The sequence below is a fragment of the Erythrolamprus reginae genome, chromosome 3, assembly GCF_031021105.1.
Source record: "Erythrolamprus reginae isolate rEryReg1 chromosome 3, rEryReg1.hap1, whole genome shotgun sequence".
Lineage (NCBI taxonomy): Eukaryota > Metazoa > Chordata > Lepidosauria > Squamata > Dipsadidae > Erythrolamprus > Erythrolamprus reginae.
In genome coordinates this window covers 189781599-189793849 of record NC_091952.1, presented here as the reverse complement: position 1 = coordinate 189793849, position 12251 = coordinate 189781599, and the positions used below count along the sequence as shown (strand labels likewise).

The 12251-nt window shown below is 37.2% G+C and overlaps 1 protein-coding gene across 1 annotated transcript; it reads left to right on the top strand.

Moving 5' to 3' along the window:
• Positions 1-2725: 2725 nt before the first annotated feature.
• Positions 2726-10508, top strand: TIMM21 (translocase of inner mitochondrial membrane 21). Its single transcript, XM_070749132.1, has 6 exons — positions 2726-3319; positions 6317-6379; positions 6479-6576; positions 7231-7304; positions 9347-9452; positions 9996-10508. The coding sequence occupies exons 1-6, from the start codon at positions 3031-3033 to the stop codon at positions 10086-10088; spliced, it is 723 nt and encodes a 240-aa protein (XP_070605233.1). The 5' UTR covers positions 2726-3030; the 3' UTR covers positions 10089-10508.
• Positions 10509-12251: the final 1743 nt, after the last annotated feature.

Sequence of the window (12251 nt, the reverse complement as noted above, 5' to 3'; positions counted from 1 at the left end):
CTCTGAGTGCTTTGAGAATGCCTGCCTCGCCCCTCTCACAGTCCCTTAGCTGAGAGCGCTTTCATCCCAGCTATCAGCGAGGGGGCTGCAGAAGAGGTGGGGCAGGCGTTCTCACAGAGAGGGAGAGAGAGAGGGAGAAAGAGAGAGAGAGCAAGAGGGGGGAGAGTGGAAGGTAGAGAGAGAGAAAAAATGATAGAAAAAGGGAGAAAAAAAGAGAAATGAGAAAATGATTGAAGCAGAGAATGACAGGAAAGAAAGAGAAAGAGAGAGAGAAGTGACTCTTGGTGATAACGTATGACGTCATCGGGTGGGGAAAACCGTGGTATAGAAAAAAAACCGTGGAGTATTTTTTAATTAATATTTTTTGAAAAACCGTGGTATAGCCGTTTTGCGAAGTTTGAACCCGCGAAAATCGAGGGATCACTGTACATTTAAAAGCACTACAGACATTCCTTAAAAGCACAATTGAGACCAAATTTCTGTTGCTGAGAGATTTGTTAACAGAATTTTATCCCATTTTACATGTAACAGTTCTTTAGTGAATCACTGCAGCTTTTAACTTAGTAATATGTTTGTTAAGTAAATCTGGCTTCCCCATTGATTTTTCTAGTGAGAAGGTCACAAAAGGTGATCGCCTGACTCCAAGATACTGCAAGAGTCTGCGGAGAGGGGCGGCATACAAATCTAAATAATAAATAAATAAATAAATAAATAAATAAATAAATAAATAAATAAATAAATAAATAAATAAATAAATAAATAAATAAATAAATAAATAAATAAATAAATAAATATGTGTTAGTTGCCAAGCGTGTGAATTTTGATCACATAACTATGGGAATGCTGAAATGGTCATAAGTGTGAGAAATGGTCATAAGTCATATTTTTCAGAACCGTTGTAATTTCGAACAGTCACCAAATGAACTGCTATAAATCGAGGACTACCTATATTCCCACATTTCTTAACTTCAGCAACTTTAAGATGTATGCACTTCAACTCCTAGAATTCCCCAGCCACCAGTTCTGGAAGTTGAAATCCATACATCTTAAAAGTTACTGAGGTTAAGAAATATTGCACTACTCTAGCACTAATATAGGTAAGCAGGAGTTAAGCCTCTTTCATGGACAAAGCTGAGATGAAGATTCGATAACCATCTGTTCCGAATGATATGACTCCTGCTTGGGAGTTGAGGGGATGTTGAAGTAGAAACATTAGAGATCCCTTACAACCTTATGATTCTATGAAGATAAAACCCCCGGCACATAGCAGAAAAGCTGCGGGAAAACAACAGTCATAGCACTGCAGCAGGAATATTCAGCACAGCCTGCTGACCTTCTTAAAGGGATATATCTTGCCCCAGTGTAGCAGTAGTGGGTACTAAAACTCATTATTAACCAGTTCGTGTGTACACACGCACGATGCTTCTATGCATGTGCAGAAACACCCCGGGTGGGTGGGCGGAGCTTGCTGCCGCCAACGCTATCAGTTCACAGAACCAGGAGCAACCGCTGCATTGCAGGTGCATTTGTCATGGATATTTTAAAACAACATCTGTCTACATTACTACAGCTGATTACATAGCTTTTTTTCCAAACATTAAAGGCCCTTTCAAACAAAGTCTTCTTAGAATTATGGGAATTACATTTATATTTATCTTCAATATCTAAAAAGGAACTAATACACAATTATGCTGCTAACTCTGCAATATCATCATTTTCTGTTATTTTGATTTGTCGAGCTCACAAGAAGTTTAAATACAATAGACCTCTCCCCTTTTCTAAGAGGTCTGTAAGGGGCGTGCATAAGCGCACCTTCGTGCCTACCGTCCCTGTCCTAATGTCTTTTTATTTTTTCTATCTCTACTTTATACTTACATGTATATTATGTATATAATACTGTATATATTGTATATTATGTTAAACATACTACAATACTATTTGTATGACAAATAATTAAATAAATACATACATAAATAAATAAATTTAAAAAATGAAAAGTATCTGACACTAAGGTATGTGTGAGGAGCTTTGTAAGAACAATTCAGAGATTTATTTTCCCAACTCATGTAGTCCAGTAGAACTCTGTGTTTGCGGGTTTTTTAAATGGTTCTGTACTTTGTATAGCAAGAAAATCCATCTTTAAAGCAATTTAAGAGAATATTGTTAAACCCAAGTTCTCTTTTGTAGAATGAACTTCTGAAATACCACCAATAATGGTTTTACAATTTATGGGAGAAAGGTGAATTTTCTCATTAGTGACTTGAAACTCACAAAAGTCCAAGTGATATGAGTAATAATTACTGTATTTCAAATGCCATTCGAAGGATAAAATGCATTTCTTTTTAACTTGGGGCTTTCCAGTTGTGTTGGACTTCAACATATGACAATTTATAAGGAATCACAATTTAAAGGCTTTTGGGGTCAAGTTTGGAGAAATTTGTACAATGAAGATAATCCCCAATTACAGTAATATGTATTTGATGCTATTCTCTATTTTTAACTCGAATAAAGCATGCTATATGGATGTCAGAGGTTTCTTTCCCTTCTTGTGCATTAGACGTAGCGATCAAATTCCGCCAAATGCTCCCTCTCTATCATTTCAGTCCGCGAACTGAAAGCTGCCTACTTCTGCCCTATAACACGCTGTCAGCTCTATGGAAACATCGCGCCTTGCATTTCGGGAATTGAGGTCCTTCGTTTTATTTCCTCTGCAAATCAGTGAATAGATCCGTATTTCCTGAAAACTACGGTACCCACAATCGCTTGCAAAACGTAAACGATACGGCGAGCGGGAAGGATCTGGGACCATAAAGGTCGTAGCCGCCTTTGCTCTGTTCGAATTCTTTCAACAAGTGAAAACCGCAAAGGAAAAGATCGCAATCGGTCATTCAGCGGCTACGGGCACTTTACACCGAGAGTAAACTGCAGAGCGATGCCTCCGGCTGCTTGCACAGAACGCAAAGTGGGCTTGAATTGATTCCTAGGTTTGGGGCGCGGGGGGAGGGGGCAGAAAGAGCTAGTAAAATTATCATGCTTTCCGCTTTTGTGCGAGGAATTTGCTGTGGTGACCAGCTGCTGAGATCTGCGGTGAAACAGGCGCTCGCGCTACATAGGACGGCATTTTTAAACACCTGGGCATGGTGCCGAGTAGGGCAAGGGCTCAGCCACGAGCAGGTCTTGAGCCCTGAGATAGGCTGCGATGTCACCAAGCGAAGCCTATGGGTCTCCCTGGGTGCCCTGAGATCCGAAAAATCAGAGAACAGGGTCTCGCCTGTGCAAAGTAGAAAAGGAGACGTTTCACTCTCAGCTGCTCAAAAAGGTAAGGAGGGAGGGTGTAATTGCTTTCAATAATTCAAAACACTGGATTCTGGCCCACCAAAGTTTTAGGAAATGGGGTCTAGAGCAGTGTTTCCCAATCTTGGCAACTTGAAGATATCTGGACTTCAACTCCCAGAATTCCCCAGCCAGCATCTGCTGGCTGGGGAATTCTGGGAGTTGAAGTCCAAATATCTTCAAGTTGCCAAGGTTAGAAAACACTGGAGAGTGATGGACTCTTTGGGTCTGGAAGATTTCAACAATTGCTGGGTAAAAATTTGCCTGCTTAGAAAATTCACCTCGGCCTAATACAGTCTTACAATCTCAGCGTGCAGGGCCAAATATGATAATTGCAGGAGTGAACCGTAAGTCAGGGTGTCCAGCAAACCTGGAAATCAGGGAATTATCAGGGAAATCGGCGGTTTGGGAAATATCAGGGAATTTGTGAAAAAACAGAAGAAATCGGGGGGGGGGGGGGGCAAACTGTATTAAAGTGTTTGAAAGTCAGGAAAAAATCATGTTAAAAAGAAATGGATCGCACTGCCTGGCAGAGTCCAGCAAAAATAAGCATAACTGTGGCAACAATTTGCTTCCTTGGCTACCTGTATTTCTCCACGGCTTAGCCGCTTGGTATGACATTATCTACAACCGCGCCTTAACTAGATTGCAAGTTACAGGGAAATGTCAGGGAAATATCAAAGAATTTCAAAATGTTTTCCCCCTGGACACCCTGTAAGTGATTCTGGAGGGCAGCAAAATGTTGAAGAGGAATGTGGATCTCACAACTAGCTGTGTTTTGCACAAATAGAAATACAGTATTAGTGTTTTTCATTTTGTTGGCATTTGTAGTTCAGCCATTATGCTGGCTGGAACTTAGGTAAGCAACACTTCTAGGGCCAAAGGTAAAATACCTTGGCAGGCATAAGGCCTTTTTCCACTCCTAAGTTGAATGTTTGGCAGAAAACAGAATTTACTATCTCCACTATCTGTCTATTTCAAGTCACCTTGGGCACTTGATAGGAGCAATGGGAAAGCAGCTTAAACAGACTTAGACGTTGCTTTTCAATGGTGACAGCATTAGGAGAGACATAGTAGTTTATCCTAGTACAAAGGACAATTTAAAGTTAACTCATTTTTAGGCTAGTGACGAGCCTGTGTTCAATTGGACTCATTCTTTGTCATTCTCCAGTGACATTTGAGACACCTCTTCAGTATTTTATCTCACAGAGCTCCTCTAAAAAGCAAGCAACATTCCAGCTTCAGCACATAATGAGAGATTTCATAGAAGCAATGCCATCCAAGGTACTGTTCCATCCCAACGCAAGGCTAAGGTCTTAGCCAAATTGGTGTTTGGGGCAGAATGCTAATAGGTCTGATGATAATGTCCTCGACTTCCAGATCATGTTACAATTGGCTTGAGACAAAAAAATAATAATTTCTCCTCTGGAGCCTTCTTGACTTGGGTCAAGTCTGAGTGGCCATAGTAGCTATGAATTCCTGAACTGCCTCAATTTTTATGGTATTTGGGACAGTTTGAAGTCAACAAGAACTGTTAGCCTCGGCAACTCTGCTGCTAACCTGCCACCAGAGTCTGGCGGTTCAGACAAGAATCTCATTACACAGTAGGCAAGCTTGGTATGGCAGTGTCAAATCCAGTATTGACAAGAAGGTCTCACATTCAATATGTGCAAAAGAGAACCTGTGAAAGTAGTTTCTCAGATAATAATTGCCACCCACCCTTTTCTTCTCTGTGATCATGGCTGTTATCAGATTTGACACCCAGGCCTGAGTAATGAATGCTATATCAGTTGTCTTGTCCACAGACAACTGTTACCAACCTTAAATTCAAAATAGCAACAACTAGAATCCAGGGCCATGCAGAATCCAGTGACTTAGAATTGGGATGATACTGATTAATTCTTAGCAGAAGTAAAAACTCTTCTTCGGGTCCCCAAGCTTGGCAACTTTAAGACTTGTGGACTTCAACTCCCAGAATTCTCAGAGTTGAAGTCCACAAGTCTTAAAATAGCCAAGTTTGAAGACCTCTGTTCTTCCTCCTCATTAAGCAATATTTCTTGCCATAAAGTTAACAGTTATACTATGCTATTTATAATATATATTTATGTTTTACTGAGTGATTCTTGGTGCTCTCTGAGCTTGCTTGTTTTATTGAAAATATTTCGTTACCCTAAGTAGATAATAACAGTGCTAGTTAGTAGGATCAGTGATAACGTTACCTATCTAAGAAATGTTTGCAAGAAAACAAGCACACTCAGACAACGCCAAGAATCCCTCATTTCAACCCTGAGCTACAAATATTCTTTATATATATTTTACTATTTGTCAAATACATCACACCTGGACTATTCTACTTTTATATTAATTGGATTTTATTCTGCGGTCAAATACTCTACTTTCTTCTTGTTTTTAGCTGGTCTATGGTTTGTAATAGCACATCTCTCTAAATATACAAACTAGAATATGTATTTCTTTTGTCATCTTGTCTCTGCCATGCTAAGTCAGTAATTTTAAGTAACGGGAGAAAATAGATATTGGCAGAGATTCAGTCAAAAGATTTGACTAATCCAAAAGAGTTTGTTGTCTCCATTAGTGGAACAACAAAACCCTTTCTATATAACACATTAACCAAGAACAGTATCCACAAATCAAAATTAAACAATCATAGAAAGTTCCTGATCAAGAATCCAACAAAACGAATATATTCTTAACATTCTTGTGAACAGAAAGCTCTTCCCTGACCCTTAGTTAAATAGCAAGACTACATTAAATTCTTAAAGACATGGAGAATGAAACAGTTGTAGAATGTTATTATGTGTGATAGAACTAACAGTTTTAATGCTTTTCTTACTATTCTCAAAATAAAAGCTATTGACATATTTTGATTCTCGGAGGAAGCTCGTAAAAGACATTAATTTTAGACACTGCACTGGTATTTTTAATCTGGTATTTTACACCTATCTTGTTTGTTGTTTTCTTTCAGTGAAAGAAGCAGGAAGAGATTTCACTTACTTGATAGTGGTGATCATCGGAATCGGTGTGACAGGTGATTGAAACTGGGAAAATCTAGTTTGCAAGTGCTTTACTAATGGCTTTTTAGAATATTTTTTTTAATTCACTGGCATCTGGTTTTCTTCTCCTTCAGGTGGGTTATTCTATGTGATTTTTAAGGAATTATTCTCTTCTTCCAGTCCCAGTAAAATCTATGGAGATGCCTTGGAGAAATGCAGAGCTCACCCTGAGGTTTGTTTCCAAATTTCAATGAAAAAGATTATAGAAAAAACAGCTCTTAATATTTTTTTAAACTTTAATTGATCCTCAGAATTGCTGGAACTTGGTTTTACCCATTATCAAATGAAAAATAGTTTTCTTAAAGTGAACTGATTCTCAACATCTGAAAGTAGGATTGACCATTCTTCTGCCATTCCAGAAACATTGCATCATAGCATTTTCACAACATATCAGTTATACATAATCTATCTAAAATAAGCCACAGGTGGTGGAAAGAATATCTATGCCAGCTGTTCCACTGTGGGGGGTTTTTTCTCATGAATTGTCATTTTCAATGTTCATCATAAATTCCAACATGGCTTTCAATCATTCAACATCAAACGCAAGGAAACCCAAATTTTATATTAAAAAATTAAAGGGGAGACAGAAATTATGTAATCAAATGGCAGGTAATGTTAGACCAGCTGAAAAGCACAAGCCACTTTTTCCCCAAAGAAGCATGCCGCCTCCTCATTGTGCTAAAACTTTGAAATCTGTATAGTGAAAAGATATAAATTATGACTGATGGGAGATTATATAGCATTAGTAGTTATTATGATGAAACTACTCACTAGCTCTGGATAGAAAGTGGTTTACCCAACATGTTGTCTTGTTGCAACTGCTTAGGTCATAGGAATTTTTGGTGAACCCATAAAAGGCTATGGCGAAGCTACACGGCGTGGGAGAAGACAGTTGGTCAGGTACCTATTAATGGAACCCTTAACATTTCTATTAAATTTATTTTCTGATTGTTACTGTCTTTGAACTTGCTTTTACATTTACTGTCTTTGAACTTGCTTTTATATTTACATTTACTCGACCCGAGTCTTCGGAGAGGGGCGGCATACAAATCTAATAAAATTATTATTATTATTCATCTCACTTGATACTTCTTGTTTTTCACTTGAAAAGTAGTAATTTAGCCTAACCTAAATTTACCCCTAATGAATGCAATTGTAATTCATATCAATCAAAGCATTGGATAATTTCTTAGCAAGTATACAAGCATTTGTTTACTCTTGCTGTCCATGTCAATCTATGCTGATATACTACATCTTATACTGTTACGGTATAGGTAGTCCTCAATTTACGACCACAATTGAGCCCAAAATGTATGTTCTAAGTGAGAAATTTGTTAAGTGAGTTTTGCCCCATTTTACAACTTTTACTTGCCACATTCTTTAAGTGAATCATTGACATTGTTAAATTAGTAACACTAATTCTCTTATTATATATTCCTATTACTATTAGAATCTTGCAGGAAACCATTTAAAAACTGAGATTTTGTGTTGTCGTGCCCCCCCCCCCCCTCAGTATAGAAATCTGGTTTGCTTTTTCTTTAAGCATACACAGTAGTTTTCAATAATGCAATTTTTGCCTTTAAAAAAGTAATTTAGAATGTCAGTTATGTACGTATAATGACTGAGTAAGCAATTTTTTAGATATTTTAAATCTTAAACTTGTGTCACAGCTCCAGGTTTACAACATTCCAACAACAGAATCAAACGTGTTATACTAGAGCTGAAAGGCAATGAGTGTCATTGTCAGTGTGAAGACAGGAAGATTGAGTGGCAGGGCTTTTTGTCAGCTTACTTAAATTAAGACCCCCAAAAAAGTCATATACAACTTCTAGTACATTTTGTAATATTTTAACTGTAAATTCAAGATTGCATGTGGATCATAACTTTACTTGATCCTTGATTATAGATATTACTAGACAGAAGACTCCAAAGCTAATATTTTCTGACTTTAGTCTTATATGCACTTGAGTCAGTTCACTTCTCCTAAATATCCCTGATGAAATTTGCCTTTGAATAAACTTGATATAATCAGATATAACTAATATTTATCAAAATAATCTATTTGATTGTGTTGGTGGATTTGGAAGTGAAAACCATGAGTCTAAGTAGGTTAGGTATAAAAAGATTTACTGTATTTTTTGGACTGTAAGATGCGCATTGGTCTTACCTCGAAGAGGTAAGTATTAAAAAGGAACGTTTTTGTCCTCCCTGGGACCCAGGAGCAATTTGCAGGTCTCCCAAACTCTCTGGTGGCCTATTTCTCACAAAAACGAGCCCATTTTTTAGTTTGGGAGGCTTCCAGAGTGCTTTTGGGGGAAAATAAAAATGTCCCCACTTGCCCATTTTTTTACAAAATTGGGGGCATTTTTGCCAGCCCTTAGGAGCACTCTGCAAGCCTCTCAAACCCTCTGCGCACTCCCATTTTTTAAAAAGACCCATTTTTCACAAAAATTGGACATGGGGTGGGGCTTCAGGCTGTATTTGGTGTAAAAGATGCACCAAATGGCTGTATTTGGTGTATAAGTCGCATCATTTGCACCCTCTTTTGGGGGAGGGGAGAAAGATGTGTCTTATACTCCAAAAATACAATAATTACACTCTAGAATAATGTACATTGTGGCATAGATCCAAAGTATATATAATAAATGGATGGATCTAATCACTGGTGTGTCTCAACAAAATAATTCAAAGTTTCCCTATCCTTCCTTCACACTACATTGGAAAACATTGAAATGTCATCGTAATAGTATTACTCACTACCTACCTTTGAAGGATTTTGTTTACTATATTCCCATCTTCTGTTAATTAATGGTTTACCATTGGCTGCACCATGCATTTAAGTTTTGAAGACAAAATTGCTTTGTCCAAAAATTGCACATATGTACGGTATGAAGAATTGTTTTCTTAAGGTGAAAAAATATTTCTTTTGTGCTTTTCATCAGCCATATTGAGTTTGTAAAAGATGGATTGAAATATATGCGTCTAAAATTCTACATTGAGGGATCTGAAAAAGGAAAACAAGGAACTGTTCATCTTGAAGTCAAAGAGGTACAAAAACTCCAAGAAAGTATAGACCATAATATAATGCTGACATGGAAAACCTCCAGTTTGTAGAAGTATAAGTGACAACCTCAGGTTCTTCCTCAGAGTTGCATACCATATATGTTGGGACATGACAACATCAGGAATTAGAGTAAGTTTTCCTATAAAGAAGATGGAATGTGAGAACAGACTGCTTTAAAAAAAAAAAAAAGCACTGTGATTGACCAGGATTTTAGGCTTTCAGCCCCTGAAATCCCACAGCTCCAATAATACGACCTTTATGACATGTAAGGATTCAACCGAGGTGGGTAAACTGAGGACCCGGATTGTGGGGGCAATATCCTGGCTCTGTTAAAAAAGTGCTATTGCTAACATGTTGTAAGCCGCCCTGAGTCTAAGGAGAAGGGCGGCATAAAAATGGAATAAATAAATAAATAAATAAATAACCTTTAGGTCAGATTTATTTCCACATCTCTGATTTAATAATTAAATTACCCACATCTTCTCTTTCTTCTTTTTTAACAGAAATTACCCTTCTTTTTTTAACAGAATCCTGAAAGTGGAAAATATGAATATCGTTATATATTTGTGGATATTGATAGCTACCCTAGAAGAATGATAATTATTGAAGACAATAGATAGTGGAATAATTGAAGAAAGTCTTTCATTACTGGGATACGTACTGATAATATGCAATGAACAACAGAGTAATAAACATGAAAAAGGTAACAAGGCACATTGCGTCCTTACAGACTGTCAACGTAATTCAGAGGAACCCGTGGATCTATATATAATGGAGTTGCATAAATATTGGAAATAGAGAAATATAAAAGTAACAGAAATGCAGATAATTTTGTTATTTTTATACAAAATTGGCAGGAAGTCCTGACTGCGTCAAATATGTGATTCACCCAATATTGTAAATGAATGAATTAGTTTTTATATATATGCAATCCAACAAGCAAACATTCAAAAGAAAATTTAATTTTTGGAATGAATATTTCTTCTTTAAGATGGGATTTCATATCAGTATTATAATAAATAAGACTTAAATGTATAAAATAGTGTTCTTTTTTAATAGAGTTTGTGTGCACAGGATTTAGAATATTAAGTAGCATTATATATATATCCCAGTAAGGAAGGGTGTGGCTAGCTGATGAGGCCAGAGCAAGGCCGAAATGGTACCATCCTAGTCTCCCTTAATTTTAAAAATTTCAGCTAAAAACATTTTATATATATTTGTTTTTGTTGATTTTCACGGGTACAGGTATGATGGTCTTGGTATATTCGGGTTTCTACACGGAAGAAACCCGAATATATCAAGACCGTCATATATATGTCACATGGGTTTTTTTTTTACTGAATTTGAAAATTAAGGGAGACTTAATTTAGGACAAATATAAATACAGTGATACCTCGTCTTACAAACGCCTCATCATACAAACTTTTCAAGATACAAACCCGGGGTTTAAGATTTTTTTTGCCTCTTCTTACAAACTATTTTCACCTTACAAACCCACCGCCGCCACTGGGATGCCCCACTTCCGGACTTCCGTTGCCAGCAAAGCACCCGTTTTTGCGCTGCTGGGATTCCCCTGAGGCTCCCCTCCATGGGAAACCCCACCTTCGGACTTCCGTTGCCAGCGAAGCACTTGTTTTTGCGATGCTGGGATTCCCCTGCTGGGATTCCCCTGCAGCATCGCAAAAACACAGAAGTCCAGAGGTGGGGTTTCAGGGAAATCCTAGCAGTGCAAAAACAGGCGCTTTGGCTGGCAAAAGGGTTGAATTTTGGGCTTGCACGCATTAATTGCTTTTCCATTGATTCCTATGGAAAACATTGTTTCGTCTTACAAACTTTTCACCTTAAGAACCTCGTCCCGGAACCAATTAAATTTGTAAGACAAGGTATCACTGTATATATAATAATAATTTCTGATTTGATTTTGTTTCTTGGGAGGAGAAATTGGCGTACTATAATTTTTTTTTTTTGCATATACCAGAGAACAGCCAATAGTATTATGATGCCTTTTTGAATTGTATCTATGGCCATAGTCTTTCATTTGTTGAATTTTTGTCAGGAACATCATTGATTATATCAAATAAGCTATCATATTTATCTAGACAACAGTATTTACACTATCTGACATGACAGTGATGACTAATAACTATATTGATAGTATAAAACTAGCTTTGGGTGAGTAATGTTGATAGTTAGGTAGTACTAAAAGAAAAGCATCCTGCTGTGACATTATATAGTCATTCCAACCTTATGTTAAGTTGTAACAAAGTCTGTCATATTCTAAGTTCTTCCAAGAGCAGAGGAATGTTTAGCAATCATCAAATAATTCTATACAATATTTAGCATACTTGTTTGGATTCATTGAAGGTAAAGAAAGTTGCCATCTGGTGGTTTTAAGGGAAATTGCACCAATTAATTTCTAACTCAACCTTTTTCCATAGTTTATTTACATGTAGATCTTTCTGTCAATGTATGCCTCAAAGTCATTACATTGTTCCAAATTGAGAAAATGTTTGAAAAATATGGAAGGGAGGAAGAAGGGAAGTAAGGCTTGTACTTTCAAATTAGATAATTAGAAATTTAGCACCTGACAATTTGTTTTCTGATTTTGTTTGCAATATGGCACTCATCACATTTAAAAGCTTCTGCCCCATTCTCTTTCTCCCCTCCCAAGCCTCAAGGCAGCTTCCTAGCTGCAAACATAATTTAACAAATCCGAGTCAAGCAATGTCAAGTCTCAGTAATTGCTTTTTTAGGCTGCAATATGCCTGTTGACTTTGTGTACA

Excerpts from the sequence above, each read along its gene's own strand:
- TIMM21 (XM_070749132.1), top strand. The coding sequence starts at position 3,031 with ATGCTTTCCGCTTTTGTGCGAGGAATTTGCTGTGGTGACCAGCTGCTG. Across the intron at positions 6,380-6,478 it reads CATCGGAATCGGTGTGACAG|GTGGGTTATTCTATGTGATT; the intron begins GTGATTGAAACT and ends CTTCTCCTTCAG. Across the intron at positions 7,305-9,346 it reads GGGAGAAGACAGTTGGTCAG|CCATATTGAGTTTGTAAAAG; the intron begins GTACCTATTAAT and ends GCTTTTCATCAG.